The following is a 22207-nucleotide window of genomic DNA, read 5'->3' on the forward strand; positions in this document are numbered from 1 at the left end:
GGTCCGCAGCTGCTTGTTTGACCTCTGGGTTGCCTTCCGCAGCCTTGGAACACTGGCCTACACGTGTGCACCCACAAGGTCGCCAGCGTACGGTTCACTTCGGCAGCCCCACGCAATCTGGCCGCAGTGTACGGACTGTTGTCCGCTACATTCAGTCACAATCAATTCCTTAAGTTTGTAAAAAATTACATATTGCCAATGGAAATTACGTGGTCCACTAGCAACTCCCTTTATTTTATTTATTACTTGTTTTTCACTTGTTTTGCTACAACTATCACAAAAGTACTTTAAAAATCAGTCACCGCTTTCAGTCTGCCAGTGGTCATGATCAGAGTCCATACAGATAAAACATAGCAGTCATCGTGGCGTCCACAACTACCGAAGACCCCACTCAACGCAAGTAAATGTTCCCTGCAGTATAATACTCACCCCCTCCAGCCTGCGACTCTGGCGCGTTGTATGCCCTCTGATCAAAAGTATTGGGACGCATACTTTTCTTTTTCTTGGGTCATCACTCATCTGACTGGTTTCATTCGGCTCACCCCGAGTTCTTCTTCTGTGCCAACCTCTTCATCTCAGAGTAGCACTTTCAGCCTACGTCCTCAATTAAGTACTGCTTGTATTCCAGTCTCTGTCTTCCTCTACGTCTATCAGTGGACATTAATATGAGATTCATCCAACCTTCACGTTTGTGATTACTTGAGATCTCCTGCGCACTCTTTGAATGAGGTCAGTCATTGTTTGTAGAGGAATGGCAGCCCATTATTACATAAGAGTCTAAACCAAAGTTGGCCTTCTGACTCGTACCAAAGGTGTTCCACTGAGTCCAGGTTGGGAATCTGGACAGGTGAGCCCATTTCAGGAAAGTCATTGTTCGGTAACCATGTCTCAGAGATACAGATTTGTGGCAGGACGCATTCTTCAGCTAATGCAAACAGTTATTGTCTCCGAAAAGTTTCTCTACAGTAAGTAGTATACAATGCTGTAAAATTTGTTCATATTTTTCCTCGTTTACTTAAGCCCAATAAGGGGACCAGATCTTAATCACGAAAAACGGCCCCATACTGCAATACCACCTCGCTGGTACAGTACTTCACTGTTGGCATTACAGATGATGGCAGGTAACACTTTCCAGGCAATCGTCAAACCCAACTCATTCCATCAAATTGCCATGAAGTACGCTCTGGCTCATCAGATCACTCGTTTTCTGTAGAGGTAAAGCTGGATAAATGGGCCCCACTCTGTTTTTTTTATATAACACCTTTAATTTTTAGTATAATCACCTGAAATTAACATACAACATTTCTCTAGTATGTCCTGCTATAGATACGACATGTTTTCGTCCAACTTTTTAATATTTAAAACAAAATTTTATTTTTTTCCTGATACTTTGCATTTTGTTGCGTCAAGAATTTGTGCCGGTAATATGGGCCCCAAGGTAGTTTGAAATAAAAAGAAACAAAAATTTGAAAAATATAATTTTATTTAATTTTACTGTATAATGAAAGAAAGATCCAGTCTGAACATTGTTAATTAGTCTACTGGTGGGATGATTTTCACAGCCTACGCCTAACCTATTTACAATAGTCACACACATAAGCATATTTTTCGCATCCAGCGCATTCGTTTTGAGCCCACGTCTCACAGGCTATACACTGGACCCAAAGTTCATCTTTTGTGTCCTTTGAAAAAATCCCTTCACAAAATAGACATACAGCGTCGTCAACATCAGGGACAGAAACACTAACTTTTTATTTCTTGTGCAAAGCTGGTAGGCCATGCGCCTGACGTCATTTCTGGTAAGGCCGTAGAATTTGGATTCCATAATGAGAAGATATTTAACCAGTTCGTCCTCAAGTCCCTGTGGTAAAACTGGTGGAAAGCCTTTGGAGCGTGGAACGAGGGACAGAGTACACTTTAACCGCTTTTTTCAACCTCATTTTTTTCTCTTTAATAGCTACCATAGCATTTGCCATATTTCCTTTGTTCCACGATTGCCGTTTCGATTTTTTTGGGGGTACAAGTTGTGTTCGAGGCATCTGAAACATAAAGAGTAGCAATATCTGATTGATTTTACGGGACCCATAATACCAGCAGCAAAAGGGGCCCATATATCCACCCTCGCCATCTTGGGAAAAACGATCTTGCCTACGGTTAGTTTGGTTCGCAACCGACGTTAATTAACGTAAAACGGTATCCCAACAGCAAGCCAAATACGTACCTTACCTTAGTTCTACTAGTAACATGTTAGAAATTAGAGTTTTATTCAAGTAAACACTAACCTTTAAAACTTTTTATGACAGCGAAAAAATTCACAGCACAACCACTCAGAAACCATGACAGCTACTACGTCTGCGCACTCTACAGTGAAGTTTGGCAACTAGTTCTAGTAGTTCATGTGCTCTCCGCTAGAATTCGTGGCCTGTACTTCCAAATATGTAGGGGGCCCATAATACCAGCAGGGGACCATTTTTCCACCTTTGCCTCTATTCCATCGTCCAGTGGCTTTGCTCTCTACACCACCTCAAGCGTTGCTTAACACTTACAGGAACGTGTGGCTTATGAGGATACTCTCCACCACCGTACCCCATTCGTTTTAACCCTCACGCACAATGACGGTGCTAGCTTGACTGCTACTAGCCCCAAAGAGCTCACGATTGATTCCTTCCAAATGATTTCATGCGATTTTTCGCAACCTCCCTACGAAATGCTCGTCAGCCCCTGTTCATCAGTACAGTGAGGTATGCCTGGCCATGATTAAAGCTATGGTTCAAGATCACATCACTAACAGTCTACTTGACCATATCTAGAAGACCTGAAATGGCCTCGATGGATTTGTCACCCAGGTGACGACGTCCGACGACTAGTCCACGTTCGAAGACAATGAGCTCTTCTGACCTACTCATTGTGCTGTTACTGTTTCTCTGCTGACCACACCTTACTCCCTGCCTCCTCTTATATTGGTTTTTCCGCTTCTCGTGACATCTCGTGGTCAATTCATCATTACATGTTGCCCTGACACTTTTGATTACATAATATTTCGAGTAGCTGTCAGGTGCAACAATAAATCTGGTGTAATAAGAATCTTGATTTGGACCGACTGACCCTCGGTCAAGTCTCGATGATCCCGTGGTCACTGCAGCTGCGGCATGAAACATTACGAGGATTTTCCACAAAGTAAGTTCCGATCGGTCGCGAAACGGAAACCACTGGGAAAATCCGGTAAAGCTTTGCACAAATGTGTTGGAAAGTGTCTCTAGTAAGCCCGTCGATGGTGTCGCGGAGCTCTTTCCAGTTTTGAGTGAACAGTGAACACGAGAGGAGGAGATTAGTGTTTAACGTCCCGTCGATAACGATGTCATTAGAGACGGAGCGCAAGCTCGGGTGAGGGAAGGATGGGGAAGGAAATCGGCCGTGCCCTTTCAAAGAAACCATCCCGGCATTTGCCTGAAGCGATTTAGGGAAATCACGGAAAACCTAAATCAGGATGGCCGGAGACGGGATTGAACCGTCGTCCTCCCGAATGCGAGTCCAGTGTGCTAACCACTGCGCCACCTCCCTCGGTGTAGTGAGCACGTAATGATGCATAGGGAATAGCGTCTCCCGCCAAATACACTTCTGGAAATTGAAATAAGAACACCGTGAATTCATTGTCCCAGGAAGGGGAAACTTTATTGACACATTCCTGGGGTCAGATACATCACATGATCACACTGACAGAACCACAGGCACATAGACACAGGCAACAGAGCATGCACAATGTCGGCACTAGTACAGTGTATATCCACCTTTCGCAGCAATGCAGGCTGCTATTCTCCCATGGAGACCATCGTAGAGATGCTGGATGTAGTCCTGTGGAACGGCTTGCCATGCCATTTCCACCTGGCGCCTCAGTTGGACCAGCGTTCGTGCTGGACGTGCAGACCGCGTGAGACGACGCTTCATCCAGTCCCAAACATGCTCAATGGGGGACAGATCCGGAGATCTTGCTGGCCAGGGTAGTTGACTTACACCTTCTAGAGCACGTTGGGTGGCACGGGATACATGCGGACGTGCATTGTCCTGTTGGAACAGCAAGTTCCCTTGCCGGTCTAGGAATGGTAGAACGATGGGTTCGATGACGGTTTGGATGTACCGTGCACTATTCAGTGTCCCCCCGACGATCACCAGTGGTGTACGGCCAGTGTAGGAGATCGCTCCCCACACCATGATGCCGGGTGTTGGCCCTGTGTGCCTCGGTCGTATGCAGTCCTGATTGTGGCGCGCGCTCACCTGCACGGCGCCAAACACACATACGACCATCATTGGCACCAAGGCAGAAGCGACTCTCATCGCTGAAGACGACACGTCTCCATTCGTCCCTCCATTCACGCCTGTCAAGACACCACTGGAGGCGGGCTGCACGATGTTGGGGCGTGAGCGGAAGACGGCCTAACGGTGTGCGGGACCGTAGCCCAGCTTCATGGAGACGGTTGCGAATGGTCCTCGCCGATACCCCAGGAGCAACAGTGTCCCTAATTTGCTGGGAAGTGGCGGTGCGGTCCTCTACGGCACTTCGTAGGATCCTACGGTCTTGGCGTGCATCCGTGCGTCGCTGCGGTGCGGTCCCAGGTCGACGGGCACGTGCACCTTCCGCCGACCACTGGCGACAACATCGATGTACTGTGGAGACCTCACGCACCACGTGTTGAGCAATTCGGCGGTACGTCCACCCGGCCTCCCGCATGCCCACTATACGCCCTCGCTCAAAGTCCGTCAACTGCACATACAGTTCACGTCCACGCTGTCGCGGCATGCTACCAGTGTTAAAGACTGCGATGGAGCTCCGTATGCCACGGCAAACTGGCTGACACTGACGGCGGCGGTGCACAAATGCTGCGCAGCTAGCGCCATTCGACGGCCAACATCGCGGTTCCTGGTGTGTCCGCTGTGCCGTGCGTGTGATCATTGCTTGTACAGCCCTCTCGCAGTGTCCGGAGCAAGTATGGTGGGTCTGACACACCGGTGTCAATGTGTTCTTTTTTCCATTTCCAGGAGTGTATGAGGGCCTGGTTAGAGATTTCGCCTGTGTCATGCTGCCCACATGACACAACTGTCGAGCAGTTGCTTCTTCGTGCCAATTCTCGGCCGCACATTGTACGTAGTATCAATGAAGACGCTCCTGCAGCGTTTCCGATGAGAAGTGTTTGATCACCCACAATACAGTCCATAATTGGCTCCCCCTAAGGGTCATCTCACAAGAACCACTGGCTATGAAGACAAAGTTTTTCCACACACAACGAGCCGCAGACCAGTGCAGATAACTGACCGAAATCACAGCCGGCAGCTTTCTATAACGAGGATATTGGGAAGTTGATACGTTGTAAGTAGGCTGTTTAGGTTTTTATATTGGTAACGCCTCGTAGCGCTCTGTATGAAAACCACTGGCTGTGCTGTGTGCAGTCTGTGGATAGTTTGCATTGTTGTCTGCCATTGTAGTGTTGCGGAGCTGGATGTGAACAGCGCGTAGCGTTACGCAGTTGGAGGTGAGCCGCCAGCAGTGGTGAATGTGGGAAGAGAAATGGCGGAGTTTTGAAATTTGTAAGACTGGATGTCATGAACTGCTATGTATATTATGATTTTTCAACACTATTAAGGTAAATACATTGTTTGTTCTCAATTAAAATCTTTCATTTGCTAACTATGCCTATCAGTAGTTAGTGCCTTCCGTAGTTTGAATCTTTTATTTAGCTGGCAGTAGTGGCGCTCGCTGTGTTCCAGTAGTTCGAGTAACGAAGATTTTTGTGAGGTAAGTGATTTGTGAAAGGTATAGGTTAATTTTAGTCAGGGCCATTCTTTTGTAGGGACTATTGAAAGTCAGATTGCGTTGCGCTAAAAATATTGTGTGTCAGTTTAAACACAGTCATGTATAATTGTTCTAAGGGGAAGTTTCATATGTCGACCCTTAGCCGAGGATACCTCACTGGAATCTTCTGATTTTTTCTTGTAGTTTGTGCAATTACTGTAGATTTTGTTTACTGCTAGCGCGTAATTGTAGAGAGAATCTCCTTTGCAGTTGCAGTCTTTCATTGTTGTACAGTAAAACAGGCGTGGCACCTATGTAAATTTGCACCAAGTATTTCGCAGCTGCGCTTGCAATTAACTAGATATTTTCAGTGCTATGTTAATGTGTTTTTCTTATTTTGCTCTTCAAATTGTACTTTTCTGTGTTGTCTTGCGAAATGTTGTGACAATAATGGCGTGTGAAAAACGTAACACAAGGCTCCAAAGTAAACTGAGAAATAATAGTGACAACGATCGTAGCTTATCAGCGCCGCCGAGTAATGAATTAACTAATGTTCAAAGTAGTAATTTGGTAATTGTGCATAGGGAAATGGAGCGGGCTGCAAATAATGCTGTAGGCAGTGAAACAATTAGTGAACAGGGAAGCATTATCGATCGATCGGTCGGCAACAGCTCGCCTCAGGAATCCGAAATGACAGGGTACAATCTTGCAAATACTGTAGATTCAAGTTTTGCGTCCTCAGCGTTTTCTCAAATAAGTCAAGACACATTTTCTGCTTGTCAAAATGTGAATGTTGCCGGTGCAAATGCTCTGCCGAAAAGCATAGAGGAACAGATTCCAGACACTAATACATTATTATTGCAATTAATGCAACAAATGGAACAAAATCAGAGACAAACACAGCAAAAGATTATTGAAAGTCAGATTGCGTTGCGCTAAAAATATTGTGTGTCAGTTTAAACACAGTCATGTATAATTGTTCTAAGGGGAAGTTTCAATGTCACTACGAGAACACTCGAAGTTGGAGCGCCGACTATGTAGAGAAGTAGGTGGAAGATGTACCTAACTGTTGCAGATAAAACGTTTCTCGTTTTTACTGTGGTTTCCATTTCGCGACCGATCGGATCTTACTTTCTGGATGACCTCATGAGCTTCGGACCTTCTTCTCTTTCTTCGCCACCTCATCTCGTATTTGTGTTCTAACGTTATTTGTCGCTCTCAAGGCGACCCTCGTATTATTATTTTGATACATGTATCCCATTGAAATTAATGTTTTGAGGTGGCAGGAGTCTTGGGGTAGCAATACCCAAGTGTACAGATGGAGGTAGTACCACGTACACAAGGTATAAAAGGGCAGTGCATTGGCGGAGCTGTCATTTCTACTTGTGGAAAGGTTTCCGGCGTCATTATGGCCGCATGACGGGAATTATCAGACTCAGACGCGGTGGGGTAATTGGAGATGAACGCACGGGACATTCCATTTCTGAAACAACAAATTCAGTATTCCGAGAATCACATTTTCATGAGTGTTCTGAGCATAACAAATTTCAGGCATTTACTATCACCACGGACAACGCAGTGGTCGACGGCCTTCCCTTAACGATTGGGAGCAGCAGCCGCGTTTGCGTAGAGTTGTCAGTGCTAACAGACAAGCAACGCCGCGTCAACCATGCGACGAACGTATCCGTTAAGACAGTGCGGCGAAATTTTGCGTTGATGAGGTGTGGCAGCAAACGAACAACCCGAGAGATTTAGCCAACAGCACGACATCGCCTGCATCACCTCTCCTAGGCTCGTGACCATGACAGTTACATCCAAGACGACAGGAAAGCAGTGCTTTAGTCAGATGAGTCCCGTTTTGAATTGGTAAGACCTGATGGTAGGATCCGATTGTGCCGCAGTCCCGACAAAGCTATCGACCAGAGTTGTCAACAAGGCGCTGGTTGTGGCTCCATAATGGTGTGGACGCATTTACATGGAATGGACTGGATCCTCTGGTCATGCTGAACCGATCACTCATCGGAAATGGTTATGTTCGGCTACCTGGAGACCATTTCCAGCCATTAATAAACTTCATGTTCCTAATTAAGAAGGCGTTATGTCACCATACCAAAACTGTTCTTTATTGGTTTGAAGGACACTCAGAACAATTCGAGCGGATGATTTAGCCACTCAGATCGTCCAAGATGAATACCATCGAACACCGACGGGAAAAAATCGAGAGATGAATTCGTGCACAAAATTCAGCAGCGGAACACTTTCGAGTTAATGGACGGCTGTAGACGGAGCACGGCTCAATATTTCTGCAGGGAACTCCGAAGGATTTCGAGTCCCTATCAAGTCGAGTAACTTCACTGCGCGGGGCAAATAGAGGTCCGACAAGATATTGGGAAGTATCCCATGACTTTGCCTTCATAGTGTAGCGTAATGCTCGATACTAGTTCCGCAAGCCAACACATTTTGATGGCATTACGCAGCTGCAGTCGATATTGTTACGTACAAAATGTACCCAACTTAACAGTCCTCTGAATGTAAACGATATTTCTGGTCGAGTGTTTGTGAAAGTAGTAGCATCTATTCCTGTGATATCGGAGTTAAAATCATGGATAAAGCAGAATTTTCAAAACTAAATGACACTCATTAACGTCGAAAATACTATCAGGCGGAAGTTAGAATACATGGAAAGTGATTTTAAAACAGCAAATTCCGTATTGAATCGAACGTTACAGCAGAAAATGTAGTGACAGGGATGTGAACATCTACCACAGATAACTGGGGGTTCTGAGAGCAGGGAAGATGAAGTAAAGAAAGAGCAGAAGTGCTCCAAGTAATGGTAGAAAATGTCTCACTTTAATTGGAGCTTTCGTTCGGTAGTAATAAATCAAATAGTTTAGTTCAGTGCGTGACTCAAATTCAGTATAATCTAGAAGTAATAATGAGACACTTTTTCACCGAGGAAACAAGTATTAACTGCTGGAATTATCTTAAGTAAGACAGTCGTCAACCCGAATAATGTTTTTAACACCACAGTGCTTCATTAGGCCTGTTGGAGGTGGTATGACGTTGCCTACCACCAATCGTTGAACTGACTTACGATATTAGTTCTAGGGGAACCTACGGCTTAACATGAGCCGCAAACCACGGTGCCACTGAGACTTTTTCACAGAGGTGAAAGAAGCAGTCAGTAGCACACAAAAATCCTAGGAGTGACCGGATATCGAATCAGAAACCTTAGATCTGTGGTCTGGCACTTCGCGACTGAGCCTTTAATAATCAACCGATTGTGCTACACATCAATGAGTACAGTTAATAACAAAAATGAAAATTACGATCACAGATATTGCGTTTTGATCGACAGCGACCACTTCTTTATTTATTTAAGAAATGTTTAAATCGTCTTGATCACTGACTCATGTTCAATTTATTTTGTTAGAAAAACGAAACTTCCATCCGGAGCACACGTTCCGGGAGGTGTGTGGCCATCGCAAGACTACGCCCACGGCAGGACCTAGCACAAGGTCGGCGGTGCAAGGTTCGCTACTTTCACGCATTGTGACGTACGCTTGGCCGACTTCGTATAAATAGCGGGCAGATACCAGACAGAAGCACATTTCGGCAGCAGCAGTAGCAGCAGCAGGAAGCAGCATAACCATGAACACCCTGGTACGTACCATTCTTCCAGACTCCAAGAGCAAATGCCTCGTTAGAGCCCATTACTTTAGCCTGTTATGAATAGCTACTGTTGTCTCTTATTTCAACGTTAACGGTACATTTCTCAAGTCCAGTTGGAGGCCACATTAAATGTAACATAAGTTTGAAATGTTCGGAGATATATTCTAAATTCGAAAGTAGGACTTGAATTTGCTGTGAAAATGTGGGAATGAATATCAAATATAACATAAAGGAACTTTGGGGGTAAAAATTATATCTCATGTGAGTACTGCACAGTTTTACTGGTCGTTACTATGTAGTATGAGACAAAATGCAGATAATTTCAGTTACAGTCTGTTACGTAAGAGCGTGGTCGGCATTGCAGCCAGATGGTAAAAGAGATCACCTTAGATCTGTCACAGCCCAGTAGGGTGAAGTTTCGTCCGTCATGCAGTGTACATTAAAGCATTAGTTTATTATGAAGTCTTTACTTAGATAGACAAGGAGAGACTATGGTGCATCAAACGTGTGTCTTTTTGAGGCTGTGTTTCTCTTTAGCCGCCCAAAAAGTGATTCGTACAAGAGCGGGTAAAATGATATAATTTGCTTAGAAATGTGGATGACTTTGAAAAACACGAGTAAATCGGCAAAGTGACTCCTAAAGTGGAAAAAAATGGTTATTAACCTTTTTCTTCGGGAAACTCATTCTTAACATTGCGTCAAGTGCAAGAAACATTCACTTTGCAATTGCTGTCAACGCGAATTCGACGTATTTCGAGGTCTCTTCTACGTGAATATGCGCAAAATTTGGTTTCGACAGTGCTTCGGATATGCGAAGCAATTATCGACGCTACTGGTGACTGGACAAGTTATTAATTGAAACTGCATTTTTCTTTTTCTCATATGTGATGTTTACATGCGATTTACGTTGTTGACAGATACATTACCATGATTATGCTTAACAAATTGGTCACGCTGCTACGATTGTAAATGGCTAGAGTAGCCCATGTAAACTGTTGACGACAGTGGCAGGTACTTCAAATGAGATTCATAACAGGAAAGTTGACACTATCCTCGCAAAAGATTTGGTAAATGTAACCATATTAATGAGCAAAAAATTTCGCTTCGTTTGCTTGGCTTTCAAGAGAAATTTCCCTCTGACCTCGGTTGGGTAGAAAACGCATAATAGTTGTTCGAAGTGCCTGCTAGGCACTGTGTGGGGGTTTCTGGGCCTTTATTTAAATGCAGAATTTGTAAGTTATGATACCATGAGGAACACTAATTCAAGTGGCATTCTGTATTTCAGATTGTCCTGAGTGCCATCCTGGCTGTTGCCGTGGCTAAGCCCGGCTACCTGGGGGCCGCCCCCGCCGCATTCGTCGCCCCCGCCGCTTACGCCGCCCCCGCTGTGGTCGCCGCCCCCGTGCACGCCGGCTACGCCGCCTACGGCCCCGCCCCCGTGGCCGTGCGCTCCGACGGCTACCTGCTGGACACCCCTGCCGTCGCCGCCACCAGGGCCGCCCACCTGACCGCCGTCGCCCAGACGCAGGCCCGTGACGCCGTCGTCAACGGCGCCGCCGCCCTGGCCGCCCACGCCGCCCACGCGTACGCTGCCCATGCTTACGCCGCCCCCGCTGTGGCGTACGCTGCCCCAGCCCATGTCGCCTATGCTGCTCCTGCAGCATACGCCGCCCCCGGCGCTCTCGCTGCCGCCGCCCATCTCCACGCTAAGGCTGCTCTGCTCGGCTGAAATGTCGTCTGTAGAAAAAATGTGCTGCATTTTTAAAATAATCTACAAAAAAATAATAAATAATTGAAACCACTATATTTCTCAACTTTATTTTCCATTTCTATGACTAGATACTAATGCATCCGAATCATATCCTAGCTACATACAAACTATGTATCTAACTTTGAAAGTCAGACAGGAATCCATTGTTGGTACCAGCAACACTGTGCATGGCATTTCTGTTTGGATCACGCCAACCTACTAGAATGCTGTTGAAATAGTATTAAATAGTTTCATGTGTCTGACACCTGAAATTTGAATGAGAGAAGTATTGTATATACATATGAAACAGCGTATGTTTATGTTTTGTAGCTATTGCTTTGGCAACGTTCATTTGAACAATGTTAATATATGTCCCACGGGCATTAAGTTGACCATCAGTACAGGTATCCTCAGTATCTGATATTTTGAAATAGTCGTGGTATATAGACAGTCCTTAAATCAAATAGCAATCATCGAAAATAAAACTCTGACATCACACACTAAAGAAAGTTCCCAGAATGAATTGGTGAAACTGCAGCCGAGAACGGGCCGCTTGAGGCTCGGTCTAGCACACAGTTTTAATGTGCCAGAAAGTTTCAAAAGGAGGGTTATCATATTCAAAGATGAAGTCTCATGTCACTAACAGGAATTTAAAGCGCAACTTGGCGGTGACGGCAATTACACGATGGTATCAGAGTCAAATCAGCAGCCATAGGCACATGTTTGAGTGGAGGAGTACTCTCGACCACGATGGTCATCAAATGCACCCATTATAAATTTAGAAAATTATTTACTTTAGACGTGGCGTGGTTATATACTATTTTATAAATGTATGACAACACACAATGCGGTGTATATCTTTCTGGGCAACCATCGTAATTTTCTGAGATGTCATTCTACCACTCGATAATCTAGCTAGCGCATCAGTATTCAAATTGTGGTGGAGGTGGAAATACTTATCATACATAGTGTTTACGCAATGTAATTTATTGTATTTTCAACAAATTTATATTCATTTCCCTCTTTAAGGGTTGGGGTTGGGTTCTTTGGGGGAGGAGACCAGACAGCGAGGTCATCGGTCTCATCGGATTATGGAAGGACGGGGAAGGAAGTCGGCCGTGCCCTTTCAAAGGAACCATCCCGGCATTTGCCTGGAGCGATTTGGGGAAATCATGGAAAACCTAAATCAGGATGGCCGGACGCGGGATTGAACCGTCGTCCCTCTTTAAGGTTTTTCCATTACGGTATACATATGCAAATGACCCAAATGAAACATCCGTGCTACAGGACGCGTAAATCGTAAATTCTGTTCAACAATTTAACGTTGCTACCCTGAGACCTCTGAGGTTTTTCTATCACAGGTACAAATTGACTGTTCTGTGTGTTTATCTATAGTCGAGTGTGTTTATCTACAGTTGAATGAAGACCATCTGACATAGTTAGCAGCCCCAGGAAAACATACTATCGCGCATCCAAACTCTTGTGTTTCAGTTTTGAGGATGGACCTGTTGGCGAAAACGACTTCGACTTAGGCCCATATTATCAATGGAGCACCGAAAGCAGAAGCTACTCAAACGAACTGCTTATGATTGGCAACAACTGCCATCCGTTCTGAGACAAGTTTTAACCTTAGAACGAATAATGGACGCCACTGTATCCAATGGAAAACGTAGAAGAACAAATAATCTGTGTCCACTGCTCGACACTAGACAGGTGTTTGAGACTGTAAGATCATATCCCCGTCCACCCATCTTCATATAGGTTTTCTCGGATTTCCACGTCAAGGTTGGAATGGTTCCTGAAACAAAGTCACACGCGAAACCATTACCCTATGTCCACTGCGAGATAGTGTAACACTTCCGTGGGGCTCGTATACTCGCTTCGGTAGTTCGTATACTACATCTGTAACGATACAGTGATTGGCATAGCCTCTGTTCAAGGAAGAGACTCAACATCGAAAAGAGTTCTCCAATGATAATTGGAGCAAGACCTAAGACGAATCAAGACACTTTCATAAGATTTATTGGTCTAGAAAGAGAACTCAGTACTGTTAAGTGGAACAAAATGTTTGATATCCTCAGCAATACAAGTATATATTACAGATAGAGACGAATAATATAGCGTAGCTACAAGAACAAAATGGAAAAAGAAGAGTGCAAGATTAAGAGAGCTATGCTAGGATTTAAACAAGAGTGAGGGATTCTATATTGTCGGCTCCTAACAGTTCGACCTATGGATCGAAGAAGCAAAAGAAAGAAAAATAGAAACGTGTAAAACTGGGACTAAAACGCAGTGTGCAAGAATATCATGATTTGGTAGTCGTCTGTGAAACTGAAGAAAAACTACATGACCTGTTGAATATAATGAATAATCAACGGTGCACAGAGTAAGGAATGGGAACCAAAGAACAGGAAATAAGCACTAGAAATCAGTTTTGTCACAAAAATAATGTTAAAATTAAGGTTCCTGTGGTTCTGGCAGTGAAGAAGTTGTGCCCCTTGGAAGCAAGATAAAACACATCGGATGAAATGGTAAATGAATCTTGTGTGTGTCTGGAGTGGGGGAGGAGGGAGTGAAACGGATGCGTTAAACAAGAAGGAATGCATGGTATGTAAGGACTTGCAAGTGTGACAACAATGGGAAATGGATATCCACGCAGAACTGGCTCAGGAGAGGAAAGGTTAACCACTTGTAGGTGAACATGAGGGTAGAAGAGCCAAATTCACTTGTTTGGCTGGTAAGTGCCGTATCTACACGATCACATATTCGGTATTCAAAAACTAAGTGAACACATATTCGAAAATGAGGTCTTCAAAGTTGAGGTCGACCTTCTCACACTGTATAACAGTTTTACACTGAACGCTATAGTTACTGTTCAATGTCGTTTCTATTTCGTAATATTGGCGTATCTTCCGTCATTGCTAAGCTGCCATAATATTTTTCGACGGTGACATTATTATTAGCTTTTTGTCATTATCATAACTTTAGTGAATCATTGCTGTAGGTGGTTCAACAAGTTTGCCGTTTACAGTTGGTTCGTACAGCCACTACGACGGTAAACATACCTCAGTGGCTGTTGAAGCAGACGTTGCGACATTATGACGAACAGAGGCAACATTTAGTACCACAGAATCGAACGTTTTTCTGTGGTGTCAGGAGAAAACCAAACGTATGTTATGAATGTTAGGGGAACTAGACGGGTGAGCTTTAATTTGTTGGAGCAATCGGTTGAGCAGTATATAAGAGAGAAACGCAATGAAGGCTTATTCGATAAGTTATTTGAGGAAAAGGGAGGTATTGCATAACGTGGCGAAGAATCGAAAGCGGGTATGGATTATTATGAAAATAAAATGGAAACTGTGCTACGCATGGGAAATGAACTCATTGTATTCAGATCAAAATGCATTAGTGGAAGTGAGAGGAGAAGGTACCAGCTGATAGAACTAGGAAAATAACTACGACCAAGCTGCTGTCTGTCTCTTATCACTTCCAATCCATAATTAGAAAATATTAACTACAACAGCCACTAGATGATAAGGGGGTAAAAACTGGAGGAAGAAGAATGTGGTGCTTGAGGTGTGCAGGTGACATGTCCTGCTATTAAGGGGCGAAAAAGAATTAGAGGGTATAGTGGATACCATTGAGCTACAGCAAAGGTATATGGAATGAAAATCAATACACACAAAGTAAAAGTAATGGCATCAGAAGGAGAAGTATGAGCATGTGGCTAACTTTGGAGAAATTGAGAGTGCATTAGTACTGGCGAAAGAGGTATTTTACAAGAGAAGAAAAGTTATCAGCAATGTGGACAGAGATTTGAGGAAAATGCTAATAAAAACTTTTGTACTGAGCATCCTCCTGTAGTGTGCTGATATGTGAACACTGAGGAAGGAACATAAAGCTAGACTGAAGGTAACTTAAATGTGGACATGGCGGAGACTGGAAAGAATAAGATGGACGAACAGAGAGATAAATGAAGAAGTACTTGGAAGAGCAGGAAAGCAAAGACAGTTTCTGGATGGAATAAGGAGATAGAGACGAAAGTGGACTGTATAACACTCCCGTCCGCTACTGCTATACCATAACCTTAAAGTTGAAGGCAGGTCGTGAAATAAAACTATCTTGTTAAAGCAATTATGGTATAACGCAACAGAGCAGTGTTACCCTCTGAGAGGAATTTTGTTATGTTGACCGTGTTGTACCTAACGGAGGTGGCTTATCAGAAGTGAAACTCAGATTTACGTAAATATTCAAACAGTAATAAACAATATTTAACCTATCCACACTGTTCAAAGGACAAAGAAAACGGTCGCCAGCCTAATTAGGCAAGAGAATGATTGACATTCTTGTTCAAAAAACTTTAACGGACAAACACAACCTATACTTTGCCACACGCGAGTATAATGAACTCTGGCACCTGAAAACAGTGTGTTCAGGTTAAGGTTGGAGTTAACAGATCAGAACAAACTATTGGCATAAATATAACAGATAACAATACACACTATTACTTTCAGGGCTCATTCAAACTGAATGGTCTTTATAACGTTACTATTAACATTCACTGTAGAATCATAAATTGGACATAGGTTCTGTATTACTTTTCAAACATTTTCCTATCTGACAAAAAATTGTAAATCTATTTCACTGAAAAATTGTGAACTGGTCATAGTTTAAGTCTCTCTCAGTAAAATACTATTCTATTTAGAATGAAATTTAAATGGAATTCACTAACAGATTACTTCTCACTGTCTTTTGAATAAAGTAGTTACTGCTTTCATAAACAGTTGTCTTTCTATTAATCGTTATGTAGCATGAGCACAACAGACAAACTATAGATCCTATTACAACATTAATATGCACTTTTGATACACAAGGGGAGTCCAATATTGTACAGAAGTTCACTTGAATAGGAAGAGTAATTGAAACTTGCTATAATTAAGTAACTTTGTACATTTGAAGTACCTTCAGGAGAGGGGAGCCCTTATCTTGACCACTGTAGCAGAGCATACTAAACACACTTTCAATACACTAAAGAAACAAGCCCTTAACAAGTATCAACAGTATTAGTTTCCAACTCTTACTGCAGTAGAACACAACTTGATATATCTGTAAGCAACTGACTCACCTTTTGCGATTTACAACAGACACAATGTGATCATTTACTAAGCAAAACTTTATAAGCCTCAGTTTTAAGAACTTCTAATTTTGAAGTTGGCAACAATATATCAATAAGCAGTTTTAATAGAAAAATTATTTTCAGCAAGCATCATGTACTTCATCTCACTCTCTTGCCACATTAACTTTAACTTTCTTTCAATAAAGGACATTCGGTAAGCACTTTAGCGTCGGAGGGACCCTAAGTGGGTATGTGACTGAGGATACATCACGGTAGGTAGAAGAGTTCAGTTAAAAATTACCTTGTATTTGATTACACTAAACATCCAATGAGCTGATCCTTCACTGCACATTACTATAGTGTTCCATTACAGTGATTGCGCAATGTGGTGGCGATTGCATGTTGGTAGGTGGATTTGCAGGTAGAATTGCCGGACTCTGTCATTTCTTGGTGGCGATGATAGACGCCAATTACAGAATAGTTCCAGCTCTTTATCCATCCATCCGAGGCATTCGAAAGCGCCAGGAAAAGCCGCTCTCAGAACCAACACAATACACAACTTCTACATGAGCAGCTGACAGTTTGGTAGCTCGTCCCCGACTGACTCTTGTTCCACCTTTCTACCTAGGCCGATCAAAATTTACGCGTGCTACACAGTTCCGTTCCCGATGGGAACCACAATACCTTTTACATACAAAATAACTAAGAACCCTAAGTGAAAGTCAGCAGTTTACATAACAGCAAACACTTTAAATAAAACAGAACATTTGCATTTACTGGTAGTTCTACAAAAAATTATTTAAATAAGATTATTTAATCTTAAAGATAACCAAATATATTATATGAGGAAGACAAAAGATCATTACAGAGCTTATACTACATTGCAGTATCTAATTAATCCTACACTTATTACAGAATTCAACGATGGGATGTTGAACAAAATAGAAAGCTAAATGAATCAACAAAAGGTATGTAATGTTTAAGCTATGGTGTTACAACTGGATATATATTAAGGAAAAGGAAGGTCTGTAATGACACAATTAAATAAAGATTGTAAAACATGTCTTTTAGAGCATGTAGACACAGCATAAATTGTATTCGTGTATGTCAAAATTTGAGTCCACGGCGGAGTAGGAAATATTTGAAAGTAGGTTCAAATGGCTCTGAGCACTATGGGACTTAACATCTAAGGTCATCAGTCCCCTAGAACTTAGAACTACTTAAACCTAACTAACCTAAGGATATCACACACATCCATGACCGAGTGAGCATTCGAACCTGCGATCGTAGCTGTCGCGTGGTTCCAGACTGAATTGAACGTAGGTGCCAGTATTCTTAGAACATAACACGTAAAGCCATGTGTTAGAAGTGTGAAGAACCATTTGCACGTATGTTGTCATTTTCGTGTATGAAGAAACTTCAAAAGGCTGATATTATTTTCACAATTAATTGCTTATAAAGAGTAATAATGTAGAAACATGAAGTATGTAGAGAAAGCAAATGCACCATGTATAACAAATTAACATAGTTGCTGTCTCCGAACAGTTATTCCACTGTACGTATTACACAATGCTGTCAGATGTGTTCATTTTAAACGGCATTTAGCGTTTTCTTAAGTACAGTAAGGGGGCCACACCATAAGGATGGAAAAGTCCACATACCACAATTCCACCTCGCTGGTACGAATACTTCACTGCTGGCATTGCAATTGATGACAGGAATTCGTAAACCCAAATCCTTCCATCGAACTGCCATTTAGTACACCGTGGCTCGTCATATCACTCGTTTCTAGTCATCCATTGTCCAGTGACTTCTCTCTTCACACCACCTGAAACGTTGCTTAGCAGTGACTACAGAAAACTCTGGCTTATGAGCAGGTGCTCCGCCACGCTACGATATATGTTTTAAATCCTAAGCACAATGGAGTCTCTTACTTGAGTGCTAGTAGCACTTTAGAGCTCACAAGTGATTCCTCCCACTGGTTTCACGTGATTTTTTGCAACTTCCCTCCTAACTGCTCGCCGGCCTGTGTTCGTCAGTGTATATGGTCAGCCTGGGCTTGATTTAGTTGTGTCGATATTTCGCTATTTCAGTTCACAATCGCACGACCAACAGTCGACTCATCGAGAGAGTTGAAACGGCCCTGATGGATTCCTTTCCGTGTGACATCCAACGACTTGTCCACACCCGTATACGCTGAGCTCTGCTGACCGACTCATTGTGCTGTTACTTCGTGTCCACTGACGACATGTTACTCTCCCCCTTCTCTTGTAATGACAGTTCCTCTTCTCGTGAATTTTAGCGGCCATTCCTCACTACATGGAAGTGTCCGGACAATTTTCATTATATTCGAGCAGCTGTCTGCACACGACCATGCACCTGGTGAAACAAGAAACGTGATTCGTCCCACCAGGTGATACGATTCTCGATGATCAGTGCAGCCGTAGCAAGTAACATTGTGAACTCTTGAGTTTTAGTCCTTTTTCTCTTTCTTCATAAATACTCGTACATACCGTATTTCTATTTTTATGTTACTTGACGTTCTGAAGACGACTCTGATTTTATTCTTTTGAAACATGTATCCCGTTTTAGAGTACGTATTGAACATTTTTAGTAACGCCACAAAACTTACGCTGAGGCGACGGAAGTCATGGGATACAGATCCCCACGTATACAGATGGATGTCGTATCACGTCACAAAGTATAAAACGGCAGTGCATTCGCAGAGCTGTTATTTGTGCTCAAGTGATTGATGTGTGAAGGTTTCCACCTGATTACGGCCGCAGGACGGGAATTATCAGCCTCTGAACGGAGATAGACGCATGGGATATTCCATTTCGAAAATCCTTAGCGAATTCAATATTACGAGGTTCACAGTGACAAGAGTGAGCCGAAATACCAAATTTCAGGAATTACCTCTCACGACGGACAGCCCAGCGGCCGACGGCTTTCACGTAACGACCGAAAGCAGCGGCGTTTGCGTAGAGCTGTCAGTGCTAACAGACAAGCACCTTTGTGTGAACTAATAGCAGAAATCAATGTGGAACGTACGATTAACGTATCCGTTAGGACAGCGCGGTGAAATTAGACGTTAATGGGCAATGACAGATGATTACCGGCGCGAGTGCCTTTGCTAACAGCACAACATCATCTACAGCTCTTCTCCTGGACTCTTGACCGTATCTTTTGGAACGTAGACGACTGAAAGACGATGGATTTGTCGGATGAGTCCCGATTTCAGTTGGTAAGAGCTGATGGTAGGGTTCGAGAGTGGTGCAGGTCCAAGTTGCTCCGTAATGGCGTGGGCTGTGTTTCCATGGAACAGGATGGGTCCTCTGGTTCCGCTGAACCGATCATTGGTTCGGCTACCTGTAGACAATTTTCAGCCATTAATATATGTTCCCAAATAACAGCGCGTGATGTAACCGTATCGCAGTTGTTCCCGATTGGTTTGAAGAACGCTCAGAATAACTAGAGCGATTGCATTAATCAATCAGATCGGCCGGCATCAAACCCATCGAACATTGGTCGGATATAACTGAGAGATCAGTTCGTGCACAAAATCCTGCACCGGAACACTTTCGAATTAATGGGCGACTGTAAAGGAGCACGATTCACTATTTCTCCAGGAGACTTCAAAAGACGTTTTGAGTCCATGTCACGTCGAGTAGCTACAATACGCTGGGCTAAAGGAGATCCGACACGGTATCAGGTGTTATACCATGACTTCTGTCACCCTACTGTAGTGTAATACTCGATACTAGTTACGAAAGACAACAACTGTTATTGACATTACGCAGCTGCTGTCGATACTATTATACAAAGGGCATTCAGAAAGTTTTGCACAGTCGTCTCTAATTGCAGGAATGACATTTCGTGTGAACATACTTGGAAAATTTAGCTGTAAGTTGATACATAAATGTATTTTCTTTTATTTACAGGTGAGCTGTAATGGACAGTGAAGCAGATGTCAGGTTGTGACAATGGTCGGTGGTGGAGTTCCTCTTCAAGACCGGCGATGTCTCTGCCACATCGATTGACAGGAAAAACTTCTCATGGTCGCGATTGACAGTCATATAATATTTCTTAAAAGACATCATAGTTGCCGTTGAAATATTTATTATTACGATAAAAAGAAATATTTCATACGGTCTACCGCGACTATGATGGCTATTAAGAGATTCAAAGCAAGTTGCCCCCTCTTTATGGAGAGGGCACAGTAGATCGCATCAGTATCCAGCGGTGGTTGCAGAGGTTTAAAGAAGGTGATTTCTAGCGGAGTGTGCCCTGATATGAAACTTCCTGGCAGATTAAAACTGTGTGCCCGACCGAGAGTCGAACTCGGGACCCTTGCCTTTCGCGGGCAAGTGCTCTACCAACTGAGCTACCGATGCACGACTCACTCCCGGTACTCACAGCTCTACTTCTGCCAGTACCTCGTCTCCTACCTTCCAAACTTTACAGAAGCTCTCCTGCGAACCTTGCAGAACTAGCACTCCTGAAAGAAAGGATATTGCGGAGACATGGCTTAGCCACAGCCTGGGGGATGTTTCCAGAATGAGATTTTCACTCTGCAGCGGAGTGTGCGCTGATATGAAACTTCCTGGCAGATTAAAACTGTGTGCCCGACCGAGACTCGAACTTGCCCGCGAGAGGCAAGGGTCCCGAGTTCGAGTCTCGGTCGGGCACACAGTTTTAATCTGCCAGGAAGTTTCAAGGTGATTTCTCTCTACTGGACAATCCACGATGCGCTAGACCATCGACGGCGGTGAGTGATGTGAATAAGGAGAACATTGATCAAATCATCCAAAATGACAAATGTGTGACGACACGAGAGCTTGCTGAAATTTCTCGTATGTCAATGGGCAGCGTGGTATCATTGGTTCAGTCACTAGGGTATAGAAAAATGTGTGCACAATGCCAAACCCTATACAGCCCTTATGACGTAGGAGAAAATCAGCAAAATGTGTTGGAAAATTGTTGCTAATCCTGCCTACAGTCCAGACGACTTGTCTCCGTAAGATTTTTACCTCTTTGGTCGTCTGAAGGTCCTCTTGCGCGGTAAAACATTTGATAGTGAGAAAGGCCTTATTTCCTGTTTCAAACGATGGCGTAAAAGTCAGTCACCAGAATTTTACCAAAGTGCAATTACATCATGCAGAGAACGTTGGGCCAGATGCGTCACAGCTGATTGAGTAGGCTGAATGTGTCGCTAAATGTTACAAGTTGGTTCACAAAAATTTTCATTCTCCTCCTGCGAAAAATAAAAAAATTGGTGATGACTGTGCAAAACGTTTTGAACGCCATTTGTATAAAAAATGTCCCACACATAATATTGCTCTGAATGTAAACGATATTTATGACCGAATGTTTCTGAAAGTATTAGCATCTATTTCTGTGACAGCGGAATTAAGATCCTGGATAAACAAATATTTGGATAATTAAGTGATACTCGTTTACGTCCAAAATACTAGCCGACAAAAGTTAGAATACATGGCAAGTGATTTTAAAACAGCAAACTCTGTACTGAATTGAGCGTTACACAAGAAAAAGTATCGGTTAGCGGCAAGGGTTTTAACATCTAGCACAGATAACTCGGAGATCTGAGAGGTGGGAAAATGAAGTGAAGAAACAGACAGCAAAAGTACAGCAAGCAATCGTAGAAAATATCACGTTTACTGCTGTCTTCGTTCTGAATTAATAAAACGAAACGTTTAGCGCACTGCGTATTTCAAATACAATATAATGTTGAAGCAACGAATGAGACACGTTTTTCCTGCTTTGCACAAGCAGAACGAAGAAACAGGCAGTAACAGCTAAAATTACCTAAAGTGAGGCAGTTCTCAATCCGAAGATTGTTTTGAAGATCACAATGCTTCATTAG

At 43.2% G+C, this 22207-nt stretch overlaps 2 protein-coding genes and 1 non-coding gene across 3 annotated transcripts in view; all 3 read left to right on the forward strand.

Moving 5' to 3' along the window:
- LOC126473800 (cuticle protein 16.5-like) overlaps window positions 1–11261 on the forward strand; it is a 45708-nt gene extending 34447 nt beyond the window's left edge. The window contains exon 3 of the mRNA XM_050101078.1: window positions 10962–11261. Coding sequence (XP_049957035.1) covers window positions 10962–11186 — 225 coding nt within the window. The 3' untranslated portion in view covers window positions 11187–11261. The remainder of the gene's footprint in view (window positions 1–10961) is intronic.
- LOC126473804 (cuticle protein 16.5-like) overlaps window positions 9398–22207 on the forward strand; it is a 275913-nt gene continuing 263103 nt past the window's right edge. Inside the window, exons 1-2 of the mRNA XM_050101092.1 lie at window positions 9398–9448; window positions 10743–10919. Of these exons, the coding sequence (XP_049957049.1) occupies window positions 9437–9448; window positions 10743–10919 (189 nt within the window). The 5' untranslated portion in view covers window positions 9398–9436. The remainder of the gene's footprint in view (window positions 9449–10742; window positions 10920–22207) is intronic.
- Window positions 13078–13183, forward strand: LOC126476752 (U6 spliceosomal RNA). Its single transcript, XR_007587207.1, has one exon. It is a non-coding gene; the product is annotated as a U6 spliceosomal RNA (small nuclear RNA).

The sequence above is a fragment of the Schistocerca serialis genome, chromosome 4 (assembly GCF_023864345.2).
Source record: "Schistocerca serialis cubense isolate TAMUIC-IGC-003099 chromosome 4, iqSchSeri2.2, whole genome shotgun sequence".
Classification (NCBI taxonomy): domain Eukaryota; kingdom Metazoa; phylum Arthropoda; class Insecta; order Orthoptera; family Acrididae; genus Schistocerca; species Schistocerca serialis.